The following is a 21,449-nucleotide window of genomic DNA, read 5'->3' as shown; positions in this document are numbered from 1 at the left end:
TTTACTCTGCGTGCCCTCATCCATGTACACAGCCATTTAAAGAACATTGTAAGTGTGGTTGATTTTATATTCTGAAGACCTCTGGCTCCTTTTCTTCCACTTGGAGCCCTTGCTTAGATATTCCTTGTCTGGGATGGTAGACACTCACTTTCCCAGTTCTTTCATCTTACCAGCTCTCTTCCTCCAGTAACAGACTGGTAGGTCTAACATTTACAGTGGGTTGGTATATTAGCTACTTATTAACTACTGGGACAAAATACCTGACCAGAAACCACTGAGGGAAAGAAAGACTTTATTTCACCTTACCATGCTAGAGGGTAAGTAAGACTCCATCATGGTGGGGAGAGCATGGCAGGGGCAGGAAGCCAGTGTCACATCATCATACCAGCCTGGTGGACACAGTGATAAATGCTGAAAGTTCAGCTAGTTTTCTCTTTTTATACAGTCCAGGAACCCTACCCATGGGAAGGTGCCACCCACAGTTAGAGTCCTCTCACTTCAACTAACCTAGTCTAGAAAACTCCTCACAGATGTCACCAGAGGTTTGTTGCCATGGTGATTCTAAGTTCTGCCCACTTGAGCAGAGACTGCCCATCACAGTTGGTCAGGCTGCTATCTAGAACCCTCACTGGTCTCTTTTGTATCCTGCTCCCTACTTTGTTCCTTCTTCCATCCACCACCCGCAGTCTTCCTCTGGCCACGCCTGGAGAGCAGGGGTATTTGCCCAATTTGATCCTGGGCTCTCTATCTACCCAACCCAGGCATTTGTAAGCTCACATTCCTGGAATGTATGGGGAAGAGGCCTCTGTGTTCTTGCAATTTTTGGGATGGTCAGTTTGCTGCATTATATGCTTCCCACTGCATTTTCTCAATCCTGTCATCCAGAGTAGCTGTGAGTCTTTTTTTCTGCTCCTGCAATGCCCCCTTCCTGCATACAGCAGAGTTGAACTTGCAATCATCACTGGGTTCAAAAGCAAAAGTCCCCCCGCCAATTACAGCAACCAGCATGGGCTTTCTGCTCTGACTACAGTCTGATTCACCCTGTGCCAACTTTTCAAGGGCATTGCTGGCACCCTCTCCCCTTTCCTTGAATTTGATAGCCCATCACCTCTACAAGCTGACACATACATCTTGCATGCCACTTTTGCCATTTTGATAGCAAGAGAATTTAGAAGCAAATTAGCACAGCCACAAGAGTTTAATAGCTACCAGTTGCCTTATTGATTTTTTCCCTCTGTGCTATTCATTTCTTTTTTATGTTATTCATTTCTGTCAGTGACTTATAAACATTAATCTTCACTATAAACCTAGGAAGCAATCACTAGACCCATGAAGAAGGAGAAAGTGGGGTTTATCCAGTTTTAAATGATATGTCTCAGATTACAGACTAGAAAAGGACAAGCCAAATAGTAGAAATAGCTAAACCACAGTCTTTTCCACCACACACTAGATTAGAGCAACCTACCATTGCAAGATGTACACCCATTCCTCGTCCAACCTTTACAAGTGTATTAAAAATCCCCAGAAGTAGAACAGGCATGGTGGTGCACGCCTTTAATCCCTTGGGATTAAAGCACTTGGGAGGCTAAGGTAGGAGGACTGCCATGAGTTTGAGGCTAACCTGAGACTACATAGTGAAATGCAGGTCAGCCTGGGTTAGAGTGAGACACTACCTCGAAAAATAAAACAAACAACTCCCCCTCCCCCCCAAAAAAAAACCAGAGGTGGGGTTGGAGAGATGGCTCACTGGCTCAGGCACTTTTCTGCAAAGCCCAATGATCTGGGTTTGATTCTCTGAGTCTGTCTGTCTCTGTCTTTTTCTGCTTGAAAATTAATTAATTAAAAAATCCCCAGAAGTGCTCATAGGGAAGCAAATAAAATGCCATCAGCACTTATCTTTAAGAAGTATTTGAGCAACAGTACAGATAAACAATTAGCTTATCAAATTTTAACCATTTTTATTGCATGTGTGTTTGTAATAGAATACATGTTTAAAGTAGTTTAAAATTGAAAATCCAAATGGCAAAGTTGTTCCAAGGAACTTTGCTGATATTGTTTTAGGTTATTTAATATAGTTGCTTCTAGAACAGGGACAGAAAGGTTGTTACTGTTGTGCAGCAAAAAACAATTTTTTTTTCTTTTACTGTGAGTCTTCAGCTAGTCAAAATAACTTATTGCCAGATATCACTAATTAAGCAGCAGGGTGAGATTTTTAATGTTGCTTGTGTTTTTCAGTGGTGCCACAGTTATCCACTAACTCTTGCAGTAAGATAAAAATCTCACCGAGGCCGAGGTTTTGGGGGAGACTGTCATCACAGTCTGCAGCAGGCTTAACTCTGGCGAGTAGAAAACAAAGGCATCTTAAGGACAAAACCCTCTTTGAGACAGGACAAGAGAATGTATTGACAATAGGCAGGGTTACTTAGGACTCCAGCTGGTATCTCCACAGAGTGGACTGAAAATACTCATCCAAAATAAAGCAGCCAGGGCAGTATACCCTTTCTAGATGGAACTGCATGGCTCTTCATAGTAGCAGGAGGACTGTTTAGTAAAGAAGCTGTGAGGGTGCTGTGGGAGCTAGCCAGTGCCTGGTGGCTCTCAGGATATCTGGCCAATAACCCCAGCAATGAGGTGGCATTTCCTATATCCTCAGCAGGAATCTCACAGAATTGCACGATGCCCACTTCATTGCTGTTTCCCTGCTCCCGGCCTGCATTTGAAAGGAAAGGTCCTGTCTCCGCTTTCCTCTCTGCTTCCTCATCATGCCTGCTGCAAGCCTGCACTTTTCTGATTTGGCTAGTTAATTCCCTCATAATGGGTGGAAAAAGACCTCAAGCGTGGAGAAGTTATGAAATCTGCTGTGCTTTTAAGGGTGAGCCAATAATAAGGTGAAAAGCTCTCCTCTGGGAGGTTTGTAGTAAAGAGTGTAAAAATAGCTACCACTCCTTTTCAAAAATGTGCTCTCTGTACAGTTTGCCTACTTACAATTTTCTTTCTTAGTCCTTATAGTAAACCTGCAAAGCAGGCATTGCTCAAGGGCACATATTCAGCAAGTGACCTGAATCCAAAAGCACAAAACATGAGAAGTGGCCCCATTAGCATCAGTCTAGGGCTCGAGAATGAGCATTATCTGAGGTATATTGGCAAGGTAATGTTTATTTCTGCAAAAGGGTGCATAGTTTTTTAAATTTCTGGCAAGCAAGCACCCAAGCTGGGGGTCTACTGGATGACACTTTTATATTCCCTAATGCAGTCAAGGACCTGGGAGTCACAATCTCACATGATTGGCTAAATATAAAAATGACAGTTTCTACAATAAAGGAAGGGAAGGTTTAGGAACCTCTTACCACATGCAGAAATAGAAAATTTGCTTTCAAGGATTCTCTTGGCTGACTCAGGAACGGGGCTTCCTCCAGAATGGTGTCCCTCCAGAACTGAATTTTTCTCTTTTTAACCCTTTGACAGAAAAGACAACATGTTTCTTTATTTCTCACATTGTAGCAGTCTTGGCCCACAGGGTGTACCAGGACAGCAAAATGAAATGGACTCCACCTTGCCTTCACATAAATCTGAAATGGAACAGAACACAGGGAGGAAAGAGGAGTCCCACTCATATTTTACCTACTTCCTTTTCTTATTTCTGCCCACAAAAGAAGGGGTCATAACCTGGCCTACCTCCACAACATTTTGGAGGACATCATCCTGATGGGTGGGGTATCTAACTTTTGAGACACTCTGTCCTCCCTATCTCTCCCTCTAAGTGGTGGGTTGAACCAGGTCCCTTTAATGTCCTAGCCAGTTTTCTTTGGCTGCTCCTAACCTTTTATGTGTACATTTAATGGCTACAAGTCCTTTGCTTTAGTTCTAATATCACTCAATAACAGAAAATGGGACACAGGATGAATGGATATTCTCTGGTTTGGAGCAGATAAGATACCGTGGAGACCTTACTTCTAAAGTGTGCATTTTGATTCGATGTATAAATACTCTGAACTGGAGACTAGTGGTTATTGAACCAGCTGTAAACTGGTATTGCTGGTGCTGCCATCTTTGGTGTGTGAATTTCACTTGAGAGCTTGGTAGAGGAAAGAGTGCCTGCTTGAGATATTTATTTTTTATTTTTAGGGCTTTTGTGGGGGGGCTTTAATACCACTAAATATGACACAAATTTTAACTCTACCACAAAGGCAAAATTTGCGTGTTGTTATAGAGGCACAATCCCTATGCATGGGATGCTGGAGATCACACTCCACGTCCGGCAGCAGGGGATGAGGATGGTTTATAGCTTTTCTCAAACCTAGCTGAGGAATTGGCCTAGGGAAACACAGAGCACAAGGAGCTGATTAACATGATCCTGTTGAAGACTCATGCACAAGCTGGCCGAGCTAGCAAAGCTGGCATCCCCAGCCTCATCCATGGCAGGATGACAAAGCCTCTGCTTACCCACATAGACTTAGGTGTCACCCGCACTCCCTTAGTACTGCCCTTGAGAGTGGTAATGCCTAAAGGTTACTAAATTCAAATACCTTCATAAGTGCCTTTACAGAATGTGATCAACCATGTAGTTTTGTGCCCTATAACAAGTATATAACTTTTGAACTCATTTTATACAGTTTTTGAAATACAGTTATATACCAAATGACAGTATGCCATACTCTACTGGTTCTTATTAATGTACTGGGTCTTGGTGTGTTGTAGCCCTGTAAAATGGTTGCTACCGTTTCTTGATTATGGATTCTGTGTACATAATCAATTTGCCTTCTCTCCGCTCCAATGTGCCTCTGCCCCCCAGCTGTGTATTCTAAGTGGAATGACCTTCAGCAGCAGAGATAAACAGGAGCCCCTTTTCATCTCCCACCATTGATTTTCTGCAAGGCAAACCACAAAGCGGCTTTGAAGTCCTGGAGGGAGCTGCAACCAGAGAGAGAGAGGGAGAGAGAGAGAGAGAGAGAGAGAGAGAGAGAGAGAGAGAGAGAGGGAGGGAGGGAGGGAGGGAGGGAGGGAGGGAGGGAGGGAGGGAGGGAGGGAGGGAGGGAGGGAGGGAGGGAGGGAGGAGGGAGGGAGAAGGAGAGGGAGAGGGAGGGAGAGAGAGAGAGAGGGAGGCACACGGGAGGGGGGAGCAAGAGAGAGATCTGAAGGAAAGAGTGATCTGAAACAAAGTTAATCTCTTCCATCTAGGTGTAGATACTTATTTGCAAAACTAAAACAGCCCGATTTTATCAAGAGAATTAGGATGATATAAAAAGCATAGTTTAAGTTGGGAAACCGGCTTAGGGATAGTGTGGTGTTAGAAATCTGAAAGGATTCTGGATAAAACATTACTTGAGCCCACATGGCTGCTTTTAAAGAATGGAGCAGCAGTGTGTGTGCATTGGAATTCCAGACAGCTCATGTTGCCGAATATGACCACGTATGTGCACTGCAAGGCAGCGATTTGGTGTGTCAATGTTTCCTTATTTCTTACACAGTAGAGCAAAGATTTTGGCTTTACAGAACAGTTATGACATTTACATAAATTGTAAACATGAAATATGCAAAGAATACTATTCCTTCACAGAATACCTGTCTATGAAGTAAACATACATCAGGAGATGGGTTGATATTACCCCCTTTTGGATGATGGGGAACCCTGCAAAGGGTCCAGGACACTGAGGAAAACAGCACAGGGGACAGTGGAAGGAACCAGGCTCTTTCTCTTGGTCTCTTCCTCCTCCAGCAGGCCGCCTGGAACTTCCAAGTCTTTTAAGGAAGAGGGAAGCTGGATGTGTGCTTTACTTCAATATTTCAGCGCTTGGGAGGCTGAGGGAGGAGAATTGCCACGAGTTCGAGGCCAGCCTGGGGTGTAGTGTAAATTCTAGGTCAACATGGGCTAGAGACCCTGCCCAAACAAACAAACAAGCCCCCTAACAACACTCACCCACAAAGAAAATAAAAAAAACAGGAAGAAGGGGATGGGGTGAACAAATCCCTCTGCTTCCCGGTCCCTCTCCTGCACCATTTCCTGTCAAGGTAGCACTTTGAAGTTTACTCTTAGCATGATAGTCTTAGGGTCTCCATATTCCTCACTTGCCAGGTGTCCGGAAGTTCAATGCCAACGTGGAAATGTGGAGACTGGGCTGCGCTTTGAATGTACAGCGTGAAGAGATTCATGATTCCAGGGGCTTAAAGGGGCTTAGCGCAGTGAAATGAAAGCTTCTTGAGAAAGTCCCACCCCCTCTCAAGCAGGAGCCTGAACAGATGCCAGCCAACCTGAAACCCCACCCTGGGTCCTTCCTCATTCCAGCCTCCCAGGATCTGGTAAACAAAAACCACACATGCCATCTAGGGGCTGAGGCACCCAGAGGAGTCAGGCCTTCCCCTGCCCTTGCATAGAGGAAGCACTCCTGTGTTCCCAGGGAGCAGGGAGAGTGTTACGACGTGGAGCCAAGATATGTCAGGAAGTGGGTTCCTTTTACATTTTTCTGTTTTCAGTTTTTCCCACAAATAATTTATACCAGATATATTTAATATATAATTTTATGCAGATCTTTAATTTTTTTGTTTTAGCTGGTAAGAAATAAAGTACACACCCTGTGTTACACTCAGATAAAATTTCAGTCAAACTTTACAATAAATGCCTGGCAACCTCCTTTTTTAGTTTTTCTTTTCCCTCTCTCCTTCCTCTGTTCCCTCCTTCCCTGGTTCAGTAAGGTCCTGAGAAGAAAAACTAAGTAAAAGGGCTAAGTCATTGCAGTATTTAATATGCTCATCCATTTATTTTTTTAAATTTTAATTTTTTTGGCTGTAAATTAACTTTAATATGGATTTTGATATTATATTACTTAACTGAGAGGGGCAAAATTAAATTCATTTCAGAAATTTACACAATTAGTTATTTGGCAAATCATCAGCTTCTGCTGTCACCTGCTGCCGTCCCAGCGTACACGAGTATCATCCCAGGGTAAATAGGTAACATTTTGCTGTCTGGAAATCCTGCAGGTCACCATTGCAATGTTAAATGGTTGATATATTACTGCAAAGGATTCATGTTAAAATGACACGTCCAGATCTATATCAAAACACATGTGTTGATTTATTAAATTCATCTCCTTTTAATTTCATTTACATACAAACAATTTACAAATGCACATTTTGGGTGCTTCCAAGTACTAACTGGCAGCCATGAGAGGCTTTTTTTTTTCTTTTTGGTCTCTTTTCCCCTTAAGTAATGATAAACATCTGCATGCACATTTTATATGAGCTAGTCCTTTTGCACTTCTCCATCACCAGGGATGCTGCAATGCTTAATCTGCTTAGGGTTCTAGGGAGGTACATTTATGAAAATTTTCTTACCAACAAAATGCTCATCCTCATGCCTCTGATTTGTGACAGATGGTGGCATAAGTCAAAATTACTATCTGATATCAAGTCATTTTAATATGAAGAAAATCTTGTTGCATCAGTCAGAAGGGAGGACTGTCCTATCTTTGAGTTATAGTAGCTCAGTGGAACTTGAATGGACTCAGTGTTCACACCAGCTGCTCAGCGTAGGTTTTCATCCTGAGGCAAGTCTAGGAATACTGCCAAAGCTGTCATGTGGGGCAGGAGGCCAGAGCAAGGAACACTTCTAGAACTCCCCTGAATCCTTGGAAATTAGGAAGAGGCTCAGAGTAAGGATGTTTAATGGACCCAGTAGGAGCTATATTTAGTTTTATTGGTGCATACTAATCATACAAAATAGTGGGCTCACTGTAACATTTTTATGGTACATATAACCTACTCTACTCATGTTCACCCGCATTACTCAATACTCCTGTACACTGCTTCCTCCTTCTGCTAGCCTCATTCCCCTTTCCTAATAACCTCCCTTCTACTTTTATGTTCCTCCCCCCATTTTTGTATATCAGGGAAAACATGATATTCATCTTTTTGAGTCTGGCTTATTTGACTTAACATGGTGATTGCCATTCCATCCATTTCCTTTCAAATGACACAACTTCATTTTTTTTTTAAAATTTTTATTTATTTATTTGAGAGCAACAGACACAGAGAGAAAGACAGATAGAGGGAGAGAGAGAGAATGGGCGCGCCAGGGCTTCCAGCCTCTGCAAAGGAACTCCAGACGCGTGCGCCCCTTTGTGCATCTGGCTAACGTGGGACCTGGGGAACTGAGCCTTGAACTGGGGTCCTTAGGCTTCACAGGCAAGCGCTTAACCGCTAAGCCATCTCTCCAGCCCTTCATTTTTCTTTATGGCTGAATAAAACAACATTGTATATAGTTATTCACATTTTCTTTATGCATCAGTTGGTGGACACTTAGGGTGCTTGTGAATAGTTGGTTACTGTGAATAGCCCCATACGCATGGGTGTGCAGGCATTGTAACACTATGAGGACTGATTCCTCTGGGTATGTACGTACTAGTGGCTTCATTGAACCATATGGAAGTTTTATTTTTAGCCTTTCTTGTAAATTTAATTTTTATTGACAACTTCTATCCTTGCAAATAATAACCCATGGTCATTTTCTCCCTCCTTCCACTTTCCCCTTTGAAACTCCACTGTCTATTATACCCCTTCCCCCTCTCAATCAGTTTCTCTTTTATTTTGATGTCATCCTCTTTTCCTATTATGATGGTCTTGTGTAGGTAGTGTCAGGCACTGTGAGGTCATGGATATTCAGGCCATTTTGTGTATGGAGGAGTGCATTCTAAGGAGTCCTACCCTTCCTTTGGGTCTTACATTCTTTTTGTCACCTCTTCCACAACAGACCCTGAGCCTTGGAAGGCGTGATAGAGATATTTCAGTGCTGAGCATTCCTCTGTCATTTCTTCTCAGCACCATGGTGCCTTCTGAGTCATCCCAAGGTCACCTCCATGGGAAAAGAGAAGGTTCTCTAACCAAAAGTGAGAGTAGCATTAATATATTGGTATGAACATTAAGAGAAGTGCTTACAGGGCACTTTGGTGAGCATAACATATACATTTAGCCAGACACCAGCAGACATTATACCCCTAGGACTCATGACTACCCCTGTTGTAGGTTTTCAGTATCAGGCATGTATTCCCTCCCATGTAGCAGGTCTCCAGTCCAATTAGAGAGCAGTTGGTTTCCCCTATAACAGACATGCCAGCATTGTTCCCATTGGCTCATTTGGCCTGGGTGGCCAAATTTAAGGCTTGCAATGTCCACTGTTGAGTATCTCCACTGGTGATTTCTCTCCCATTGAACTTTATGTAGCATAGCTTTTTCCAGCTTTCTTTCAGCTGGTCTACAAAGAGGTTTTCAGCTCAGCTCCATCAGGATTTCTCAGTGACCTTGCAGCCTAAGTATGAGGATCTTCAGCAATAGGGTTTACCATTTATTCCTGGTGGGAAAACAAGAGCCTCAGCAATGGCCTATAATGTTTTGGGGTCATCAGGGACCTCCCTGGCCAACAACTCACTGGACGGTATCCCATCCCTGGCACCGAAAATTTTCTATTAACAATCTATGGTTTCTGGGTGTTCCATTGTCTGAACGTTTCCATATGACTTGTTTATATCCTCTTAGATTTTTATTAGCCCTCCTTCCACCTTTTCTTTACTCAATCTCTTCCCTTGATCTCACTTGGGCCTCCCCCCACATTAATCTGTTCTTCGACTTACATATATACAATACCATCCTACTAAGTCTCCCTCCCTCCCTTTCTATTCCCTTTATATCCCCTTTCTAGCTTGTTGGCTCCTGCTACTGAGTTTTATTCCTACTCACATAGAAGCCCAATCATTTGCAGCTAGGATCTACATATGAGAGAAAACATGTGATTTATGCAATGGAGTTCTATTCAGTGGCAAAGAGAAGTGAAATTATGACATTTTCAGGAAAATTGATGAATCTGGAAAGGATCATTTTTAGCTTTTTGAGGAAGTTACACACTGATTTTCACAGTGGTTGGACTATTTATCTATGTATCTATGTAGGTATGTATCTATCATCAATCTATCAATCATCTATCCATTCATTTTGTTACTATGGCTTAGTAATATAGCTTAAAATCAGGTATGGTGATACTACCAGCCTTATTTCTGTTGCTCAAAATTGTTTTGGCTATTCAAGGTTTTTTGTGCTTCCAGCTGAATTTTAGGATTGTTTTTTCTATTTCTGTGAAGAATGCCATTGGAATTTTAATGGGGATTGCATCAAATGTGTAGATTGCTTTTGTTAAGAATGACATTTTCACAATATTGATTCTGCCAATCCACAAACATGGGATGTCTTTTGATTTCCTTTTGTCTTCTGCAATTTCTCGCATGAGTGCTTTAAAGTTCTCTTTGTAGAGATCCTTCACTTGCTTGTTAAGTTTATTCCAATCTCATTTCTGTAAATTACTGTAATTATGTACTTTATTATTATTTTTTGAGGCAATTGTGAATGGGAGAGATTCCCTAATTTCATCCTCCGCATGTTTGCTGTTAGTATCCTGCTACATTGCTAAAAGTGTTTATCAGCTCTAACAGTTTGCTGGTAGAGTCTTTAAGGTCTTTTATGTATAGAATCATATCATCTGAAAATAATGATAATTTGATCTCTCCCTTTCGAATTTGCGTCCCTTTTATGAGTGCCTCTTGCCTTATTGCTATGGCTAAGGCTTCCAGTACTATATTAAATAAAAGTGGGGACAGTGGACACTCTTGTTTTGTTCCTTAATTTAATAGAAAAGCTTCAAGTTTTTTCCCCATTTAGTATTATGTTAGCTATAGGTTTGTCATAAACAGCTTTTATTATATTGAGATATGTTCCTTGTAATCCCAGTTTCTGTAATACTTTTACCAAAAAGGGATGTTGAATTTTATCAAATGCCTTTCATGAATCCCTTGAGGTGATCATGTGATTTTTGTCCTTCAGACCATTTATATGATGTATTACATTTATCGATTTGTGTATGTTGAACCATCCCTACATCCCTGGGATAAAGCCAACTTGGTCGGGGTGCATAATCTTTCTAATATATTCTTGTATTTTGTTTGCCAACATTTTGATCAGAATTTTTGCATGTATAATCATGAGGGAGATTGGTGTGTAATTTTCTTATTTTGTTCTGTCTTTGTCTGTTTTTGGTATGAGGGTGATGCTGGTGTCATAGAAGGAGTTCGGTAGAAATCCTTCCTTTTCTATTTTATGGAAAAGTTTGAGAAGCAGTGGTGTTAATTCTTCCATGAGGGTCTGGTAAAATTCACCAGTGAATCCATCTGGGCTTGGGCATTTTTTAGTTGGGAGACTTTATAACTGCTTGCATCTCTGTACTATAGGTCTATTTAAATGGTTTACTCATCTTGATTTAATTTTGGTAGGTCATGTAAATCAAGGCAATTATCCATTTCTTTCAGATTTTCAGACTTAGAGGCTGTGGTGGTTTCCCTCCCTGGATTAACAAATTGGCACTCTACTTGGTATTATGGAGTATAAAAAAGCAGGAAAGAGAGGGTCATTGATCCAGATGTCCCCCATAAACTTAGGTGTTCTGAATTCTAGGTGCCCAGCTGATGAAGATTTGGGAATTAATGCCTCCTGGAGGCAGTGTATTGTTGGGGGCAGGCTTATGGGTGTTATAGCCAGTTTGCCCTTGCTAGTGTTTGGTACACTCTCCTGTTGCTATGGTCCACCTTATGTTGGCCAGGGGTTGATGTTTACCCTCTGCTCATACCATCGTTTTACCCTGCCATCATGGAGCTTCCCCCTCAAGCCTGTAAACCAAAATAAAACTCTTTTTTTTTCCCCCACAAGCTGCTCTTGGTTGGGTTATTTCTACCAGCAATGTAAACCTGACTGAAACAGTGAAATGGTACTGAGGAGTGGGATTGCTGTTAGTCACCTGACTGTGGCTTTGGCCTTTTGAAGCTGATTTTCAAGAGGAATGTGGAAGGATTTGGAACCTTGCCATAAGAGATGCCTTGCAGTTTTATACGTATAGCTTGATGGACTATTCTGGTCAGAGTTGAAAGACCTGAATGCAATAAGAACTATGGACTGTGAAGTTTGGCTTATGAAGGTGAGAAAGAGTTTTGCCTGGATTGGGCTAGCTGTTTGTGTAAGAAGCTTGCTGTTATGCTGGTATCCTGAGAAGTTGTGCAGGGTTGCTTTGAGTAGAAATGAACTGGTATGAGCAAAGGGATATGGCACAGAAAAAATGAAATCTCTGGGCCTAAACTGCAGCCAGTTCACCTACAAATTGTTTGAGAGATTACAATCATTGAGATTGGGCCAGCTAACCTGCACTGGGGCAACAGAAAGAATGTAGAGTTTTTTGAAGGGCCTGAGTGCTCAATGAGCATTCTGTTCTTAAAAGTTTGCTTCCCCCCACCCCCTGGATTAACAAATTGGACTCTACCTGGTATTATGGAGTATAAAGAAGCAGGAAAGAGAGGGTCATTGAATTTGCTATGTGGTCTTGTGTTTTGGAAATGGCCATGAGCAGTGTGAAGCAGGTTTGCTGGATGCCTGCATGTAGACCCGATGGAACAGTGAGGATGAACCGTAGACTGCAATGGAGACCCAGTGGAGCTACCAGGACCACAAGATGGCTGCTGAGGAAAGCTGGCAGCCCCGATGAAGTTTTCTAGGACTGTGAGCAGCCTAGCTGGAGGGGTGGAATTGTAATGCCAGACACTTGTTGCTGGTTAGAATTACTGAACTTGGAGATTTGTCATTGACTACAATTGTTGGACTTGGAGCTACAGAGGTTAATGTTTTCCTGGTTGTTTTAAATCTTGTATTGATTGAATATTTCTTTGCTATGCCCAATGCCATCCTTTTCAGTGTGAATGTTTATTCTGTGCCATTATGGTTTTGGAGGGGGATTTGTTTTGGGACTATGGCTTAGTTAAAAGACCTTGGATTATGGACATGTTTGAACATTATTGGGATAAAAACTATGGGAACTTTTAAAGTTGGACTAAATGCATTGCACTTTAAATCATGTATGGATATCAGTTTCTGGGGGCTAGGGGCAGAATGTGCTGGTTTGATTCAGGTGTCCCCCATAAACTTAGGTATTCTGAATGCCAGGTCCCAGCTGATAAAGATTTTGGAATGAATGCCTCCTGGGGGCAGGGTGGGCTTATGGGTATTATAGCCAGTTTCCCCTTGCCAATGTTTGGCACACTCTCTTGTTGCTGTGGTCCACCTTATTTTGGCCAGGGGGTGATGTCCACCCTTTGCTCATGCCATCATTTTCCCTGCCATCATGGAGCTTCCCTCTCTAGCCTATAAGCCAAAATAAACTTCTTTTTTTCCCCACAAGCTGCTCTTGGTTAGGTGATTTCTACCAGTAATGCAAACCTGACTGTAACAGAGGCATATATAAAGTATGCCCTTATGATTGTCTGAATTTCTTTGGTATTTGTTGTGATGGTGCCTTTTTCATCTCTAATTTTATTCATTTTTGTCTCTTCTCTCTTTCTTCTGGTCATATTTGCTAAGGGTTTATGAATCTTGTTTATCCTTTCAAAGAACCAACTCTTTGTTTCATTGATTCTTTGGATTACTTTTTTGGTTTCTAGTTCATTAATTTCTGCCCTAATCTTTATTATTTCTTCCTGTCTACTGATTTTTGATTTGCCTTGTTCTTCTTTTTCCAATGCCTTAAGGTGAAGCATTAAATTGTTTACTTGTGAACTCTCTAATTTCTTAATATAGGCATTTAGAACTATAAATCTCCCTCTTAGGACTGCCTTCATTATATCTCAAAGGTTTGGGTATGTTGTATTCTTATCAGAATTTGGTTCTATGAATTTATTGATTTCCTTTTTATTTCTTCAATGACCCATTCATCTTCCAATAGTGTACTGTTTAGTCTGTGTAAATTTATGTATGCTCTGTAGCTTTTCTTGTTGCCGATTTGCAGTTTAATCCCATTGTGGTCAGATAGAGTACAAGGGATTAATTCAATTTTCCTGTACTTGTTGCGATTTTGTGTCCTAATATATGGTCTATTTTAGAGACTGTTCCATGTGCTGCTGAGAAAAATGTATATTCTGCAGCATTTGGATGGAGTGTTCTGTAGAAATCTGTTAGTCCATTTGTTCCACAACATCATTTAATCCAGATGTCTGTTTATTTTTTGCTGGGATGACCTGTCACTTGATAAGAGTGGGGTATTGAAGTCACACACTACAGTTGTGTTTGGTATTACCTGTGACTGTAAGTCTAGTGTTTCTTTAATGAAATTGGGAGCCTCTATGTTAGGTGCATATATGTTTAGGATTGTAATGTCCTCCTGTTGGAGTGTACCCTTAATCAATATAAAATGACCTTATCTTTCCTTACTAATGTTGAAGTTTATCCTGTCAGCTATTAGGATAGCAACCCCAGCTTGTTTCCTAGACCCATTTACTTGAAATGCGGTTTTCTATCCTTTCACCCTAACACAGTGTGTAGCTTTTATTGAGATGAGTTTCCTGGAGGCAACAAATGGCAGGATACTGCCTTTTAATCAAGTCTGCAATCCTGTGTCTTACGGTTGGGGCACTGGTGATGTCATTGATGTTAAGAGTTATTGAAAGGTATGTATTTATTTTCACCATTTTCTTTTTTTCCATTTTCTTATTTTGTAGTGTTTTATGTTTTCCCTTTACTCACTGTTTTAACTGTTGAGTATGCTTTATTTTTTTCCTATTTTCTCCTGTGTGTGTTTTGCTTTCTCTTCAGCATGAAGAATTCCCTCAAGTATTTTCTGTAGAATTGGTTTAGTTGTCATAAATTCCTTTAACCAGCTTTTGTTGTGGAATGTCCTTATTATTCCATCAATTTGGATAGACAGCTTTGCAGGATAAAGTAATCTTGGTTGATAGCTGTTATATTTCACAACTTGGAATAGATCATTCCAAGTCCTTCTGGTTTTTAGTTTGTGTTGAGTAATCTGCTGTTATTCTGATGAGCTTGCCATTGTAGATGATTTTCTTTTACTCTCTTAAATGCTTTTAATATATTTTCTTTGGTTTTGCGTGTTTAGTAGTTTATTTATAACATGGTGAGGAGAGATTCTTTCCAGGTTTTGTTTGTTTGGTGTTCTAAAAGCTTCTTGTATCTGCATTGGCATTTCTTTCCCAATTTGGAGAAATTTTTCTTCTATGATTTTGTTGAAAACACCTACTAAGCCTCTGGACTGAAATTCTTCTCCTATTATACCCTGAATTCTTACATTTGATCTTTTCACAGTGTCCTGGATATCTTGAAATTCCCAGTCATTCCTTCCTATTAGCTTGTCTTTCTCTTTGTGGGGCTGTATTAGGTCTGCTACCTGGTCTTCTAGTTTAGATATTCTGTTCTCTCCTTCATCCATTCTACTGGTGAGACTTTCCAGAGTTTTTTATTTGACTATGTTCTTCACAGCCAGGATTTCAGCCTGGTGTTTCTTCAATATTTTTATTTCCTTACTCATGTCTTGTAATGACCTCCTTATTTTATTAACCTGGCTTCCTTTGTTCTCTTTCAGGGGTTTGTTTTTTTCTTTAATTCCTTTGTTTTCTTCTTTGATTCCTTTCATTTCTTCTTTGATTTGTTGGAGTGTAGATGCTATCATTTGTTTGAAATCTTTGTCAGGAATTTCATCTAAAACAGTCTCTTTGGTGATCATTTCTGATGGATTTTTAGTTTTTGGTGGGACTGTATTGTCTTGGTTCTTTGTGTTTCTTGTATTATAATGTAGCAACTTTTGCATCCTGAATTGAGTTGATGCTTGGGTTTTCTACTTATCTACAGTGTTCTTAGATGTGGCGATTCACCTTTATAGACTTTTAGGATATGAGTTTAAGGTGTCAGGTGTAGTAGCTCTTTTATCCCAACCCAGCTGCAGAAGTAATCCTAGGTGTTGAGTTTGCTTGCTAAGCAAGTATTCTAGTTGATAGGGTGAAACAATTTACGAGCAACTTCTAAACTTCAACTGAGCAATATACACATTCAATAAAAACCAGCACAGAGCATGCAAATTGTAGGGATTAAAACAGAGTTTTTTAAAGTTCTTTTTTTTTTCTTTTCTTTTTTTTTTTCTGAGGTAGGGTCTCACTCTAGCTCAGGCTGACCCGGAATTCACTGTGTAGTCTGTGTGGCCTCAAACTCACGGTGATCCTCCTACGTCTGCCTCCCGAGTGCAGGGATTAAAGGCGTGCACCACCACGCCCAGCTCCAGAGTTTTATAAAGCCAAAATCCCTAAGGGTATGTGTTGTTCTACACCCTTAGTCTTGTCAGCTGGGAGGTAGAGATTTCTGTTCTGAATTGGGTTCCTGGTCAGCTTGGATCTGAATCAGACCCTGCCCCCCAAAATGACAGAAGCAAAAGACAAAGGTCCTGTAAATCCAAAAGCATCAAAGGCAACAATATTCAACCTCCAAATACAGCTCACTGAAAATGGTAAAGCCAACCAAGAATATGTAACCATAACCTACCCTGACATGGAAAGAGATTAGCTCTCCCAATGTAGGCCTATGTACCTGTATTTTTGTCAGTTAGCCTTGTTACCTCTTGAGTGACTTCCAATCTCACCAATGCTGAGTGCCCATCTCGATCCCTCCGTGTTGTGCTGTGGAGCTGGAGTTCTGATCAGCTGTGCTGGCTTCACTGTCACTGGGGGCTGAATGCCAGAGGTTCATGGTTCTGATTGTTGGGGATGGGAGAGTGCAGACTCCTGGAGTTGCTCACACAGTTCCACCTGTGACCCATTCAGTAGCTCCTCAGCTGTCTTTCCTTTAGATTTGTGAACTTTGCAAGAAGCCTGATGAAGTTGAAAAATCCCCTTGTTTGGTCTCTGGTGCTGCTGCCCCTTGGCATGCCTGGCAGGGTGGTGCTGTGCAAGTGTGTGGATCATGGGGACTGGCAAGCTGCAAGTGCCTCAGTGGGATTCTGGCTGTTTTCCTCCTTTCTGGGGGATCTTGGTCTCTCCTGCTTCTTTGCTGTATCCAAGAATAACCTATATTTCTTTACTTTTCAGAAAAAGAGTGTTTTGCTGTGGTTTTGCTTAACTCCCTCCCTAGGCTGCTTTGTTGTGGCTCCTATGCTGCCATCTTACCCCAATTATATTTAATAACCATTTGGAAGAGTAGAAGAGAGGGGCCACACACAGATTTGCTGGCCTATGTTTCCCAAAAGTTTAATATGATTTATAGTTCTAATTTTTAAATAGTCACATGAACACATGCCATGAAACCTCTTCTAAATCAGGGACTTACCCAGTTTTTCAATGGACAATCTCCATTTGTCAACAATAGGTTTATTTTCCTTCAATGAGAATATGAGGTCAATGACAATATCCTCTGTCGTGTCCCTTGTTTGGTGGGAAGTTATTTCTAGTTAATAAACAGATCAGAGTTCCCTGAGGCTGTCACTTCATAAAGCAGTCAATATATACTCCTGTTCAGAAGTCCCAAGGTTATGCTTTGCATCCCTATGTGCATGTTACAATCCAGTTCCTATGCTTATGCTATACCTGATATTCCACGGGCCTCTCAGGTGTTCTTTCCACTTCTGACATGAATTTCTTTCAACCGTGATTAAATTTTAAAATTTTAAAAATCTTTTTGTTTGTTTGATTTATTTATTTGAGAGCAACAAAGAGAGAAAGAAGAGGCGGGGTGGGGAGAGAGAGAGAGAGAGAGAGAGGGAGGGAAGGAAGGAGGGAGGGAGGGAGGGAGAGAATGGGTGTGCCAGGGCCTCCAGCCACTGCAAATGAACTTCAGATGCATGCACCCCCTTGTGCATCTGGCTAACATGGGTCCTGCGGAATTGAGCCTTGAACCAGGGTCCTTAGGCTACACAGGCAAGTGCTAAACCACTAAGCCATCTCTCCAGCCCAAATATTACACTTTTTTGAAATAAAGAATCTCACTTATTTGTGCTTTGGAACAGGGATGGAAATAATTTAACTTGTTGGAAGTTATAGGTTACAACTCATAGGATCATCAAATTTTGGAGCTGAGTGGAACTTTAGAGATTCTTAGTGAACTGAGATGTCCATTTGTTTATATGCCATAAGCACATAAGGCAGTAGAAAAATTTATTATCGATTTTTCTCCATTCACATATATATTTAAATCCCTACATGGAGATTCAATGTAAAGTTACATCATTAACTGAGTGTATATAAATGACTTGGTTTGCTAAAGTTAGCATGGGATATAGATTATGATTCCTCACTTGAAATTAACTCATATTTTAACAGGGGACCCAAGTGGGAATAGATAATTGCAATATGATGCAAGAGTTGTGCTTCTAAGCATGAATGGAATGCTCTGACAAACGCAAGAAGACTGGAAGAGAGGCCACTCTTGCTGGATAGTGAAGAATGTGAGAATGTGTGCATGTGCATGTGTGTGTGTGTGTGTGTGTGTGTGTGTGTACACATGTGTCTGTGGGGGCTGCTGGAAGTAGTAAAGGTATTCTAGGCAGAGAAAGAATACAGATGCTAGAAACAATACTAACAGTACCAATAATAATAGTGTAGGGATCATTAATATACCCTACAAAACCTCTACAGATTGTAGGGTACATAGGCTCACCTCAGTAATATACCACAAAGAAACTCTGTAAGTCATGGGTTAAGTCACGGGTATATGGGTTCACTTCAACAGTTAGCATCAACTTGGTTGACATCATGTATCATGGAATAACATGCCCCAAATGTTACTGTTGAGAATATTAAATATTACTCACAGGTTTTACGTTAAAACAGCTTCCCACTTTTCGAGAAAAGCTGAAATGTATCAAATATTAAGAAAAATCAAGTGAAAAATCCTGATGGATGATGGTCACTACTGTCTTTATAACAACCATGGCATCCTTTCCTACTTCTATTCCCATCAGTTCAAATCATGGTCACTCCATTCCACACCTCTGCTTTATAACTAACACAAAGTTAAGACAGAACAGCTTTCTGAAATTATTATCAATTCTGCAATTCCTATTATAAAGGCAGCAAAGTTATCAAAGATTGAAGAAAAACTACAGTAACTGGGTAGTTGTTGGTTCAAAAACAGTGATAGAGAATGTTGCATTTTCCTCACTATTTCTTAAATTCTTTTTTTTTGTGTGTGAAACATGTAAGGATAATAAAATGATGCAATTAATGGCTACATTGGTGTCTTGTGCAGAGTAGGTGTTCAAAATATATTTGAATGACCAAGTATAGTGTAATTGACCTAGATATCTCCATGCAAGAATACAGTTTAACCACTGCCTCACTCCATATATAAAAATAAAATAAAATATCCAGGTAATGTTAGTGGAAAATGACTTCAAGTAGGTATAAGTGTTTGCTCTTAAACTACTGGTAAAACTTTGTGAACATACTAAAAAAAAAAATGCCAAATCATATACTTTAGATGTGGTGAATTTTATGGTATGCAGTGCATATTTCAATTAAAAATGGTACAAACAAAACAAAGAATAGCATCAGGAGCAGTAACCATGGCCCAGAAAGTTGAGGATTTTATTAAAATATTCAGAAAAGATTGTCTTCACAAGGAAGATGAAAGTAAGTTATAGAAGAGTGAAATAAAACTGATTATGGTTAAAAGATGCATTTTACTCATTTCAGAGATCTGAAAAACATGCATCTAATAAATGATGGCATGTCTTACTTGATTTGGTTGCATATTTGTGGTATATAAAATGATTGCATCTTAGATTCAGCAAAGCACAGTACTTAACTTTTCAAATAATGTGGTGGAGGCTGCTAGCTGTCCCTCAACATGTATTTTCTTCTTCCCACACAGTAATGAGGGTTTTTGAGCTAGGGAGATGGCATTCAGCCAGACTGTAATCCTGGTTTTGCTTGTCACTCACTGGGTGCGGCACATGCCTCAGTTTTGGCCAGCACTATGTAAACAGAAGTAATGTGTACAATTTCCAGTGTGTGCCTTTGAAGGGAAGGAATACACCTCTTCTTTCCTCCTCTGGGTTCTTCTTCCTCCTTCCTTTCTTCTGCTTATTTTTTCCTTTCCATCTCTGTCTCTCCTTCCCCACTTCGTTCCTTTCCTTCTAGATTGTGGATGTGATGATGGGAGTCAACAAGCCCTGTTCATGCATGAGTTGCCCACCATGTTATGAAGGTGCTAAAACAGTCAGAGGATATCATGCTCTACATGACAATGAGCAAATATACTAGTCCCAGACTGACTATGCAGGCATTTATGTTACAAAGGCTAGAAAATTTGTTTAAGGTTCTACAATTATAGTAAGTGGACAACTATTCTATCAAACATGTCTGGTTTTCTATTCAGGTTCTCTGAGAGTAAAATATTACCATTTTTCCAGTGAGCTAAACTACTCCTTCTACACACACAGACACATCCACACACACAAGCAGAAACACTTGTTTGGGTTGAATTACTAAATGTAGCATTTATTTATGAAGAGTATATTGTGAATAGCCTTTTAATTTGTTATCAGGGACAGGTGATGACTTCAGGTCAAATTCAATCAGTATTTCTAAATAACAACTTTTTTAGGAGTGGGTTCAGTGTAACTGAGGGCAGCTTTTTCAGTGCAGCTTGGATTCGCTGATAATGCTAAATCTGTCCTGTCAGCTGAATTCCCCTGGCTTTATGTGGCTCTGTGGTAAAAATATATGATCAGATTTCACTGTTAAAAAAATCCTTTTAGCAATACATGTGCAGTCAAGTTTCTTGCCTGGATAGCTGAACATTTGAGTCATTAGATTTACAAAAGTGTTCAAGACATAACTGAAGAAATGCAGTCATCTTGATGTCTAGCTTGGCCACGGAGTGACATGCCATGAAGAGCTGAGCTGCAGGGTGTTGAGCCACTCTTGGTTCTTCATATTTGAGGAGATGGGACGGTGAGGAGGCCTGTTGGCTTGATCTTATTAATGCCACCATCGAGAATACAGACTCTTGGATATTTCATCTTCACAAGATGAGCTGCAAACTGAGGGGAAAAGTCAGATTTAGACAAAATCTTAAAAAGATTTCCCTAACATCCTGTTGCTATTTTTCTCACTTTGACATAAATCACCAATTTTTTTTTTTTTTTTTTTTGTTGTTGTTGTTTTCTGCTTTTCGAGGTAGGGTCTCATTCTAGCCCAGGATAACCTAGAATTTACTCTGTAGTCCCAGGCAGGCCTCTCCTACCTCTGCCTCCCGAGTGCTGGGATTAAAGGGGTGCGCCATCACGCTTGGCTCCAAAGGTGGTTTTGTCAGTTATCTAAAAGTACCTATAGGTTGTACAACCCCTGGTACAGAGGGAAATTTACCAGTAAGAATTTATCCAAGCTGGGCATCCTGGTGCATGCCTTTAATCCCTGCATTCCGGAGGCTGAGGTAGGAGTATCACTGTGAGTTCGAGGCTAGCCTTGGACTGTCTTAATTCCAGATCAGCCTGAGCTACCTGAGCTAAAGTGAGACCCTGCCTTGAGTAAAACAAACAGGAATTTATGTACCAAAATTTATTTCTGCAATTAGCACAGCTGCAGTAAGGTCCC

General features: G+C 40.7%; 1 protein-coding gene across 1 annotated transcript in view; it reads right to left on the bottom strand.

The window, feature by feature from the left end:
• Positions 1-20,330: 20,330 nt before the first annotated feature.
• Positions 20,331-21,449, bottom strand: part of Tbck (TBC1 domain containing kinase) — a 211,079-nt gene continuing 209,960 nt past the window's right edge. Inside the window, exon 26 of the mRNA XM_004663001.3 lies at positions 20,331-20,896. Within this exon, the coding sequence (XP_004663058.2) occupies positions 20,786-20,896 (111 nt within the window). The 3' untranslated portion in view covers positions 20,331-20,785. The remainder of the gene's footprint in view (positions 20,897-21,449) is intronic.

This window comes from Jaculus jaculus, chromosome 2 (genome assembly GCF_020740685.1).
Source record: "Jaculus jaculus isolate mJacJac1 chromosome 2, mJacJac1.mat.Y.cur, whole genome shotgun sequence".
NCBI lineage: Eukaryota > Metazoa > Chordata > Mammalia > Rodentia > Dipodidae > Jaculus > Jaculus jaculus.
The sequence above is the reverse complement of the archived record's forward strand: the minus strand, read 5'-3'. Positions and strand labels throughout refer to the sequence as shown.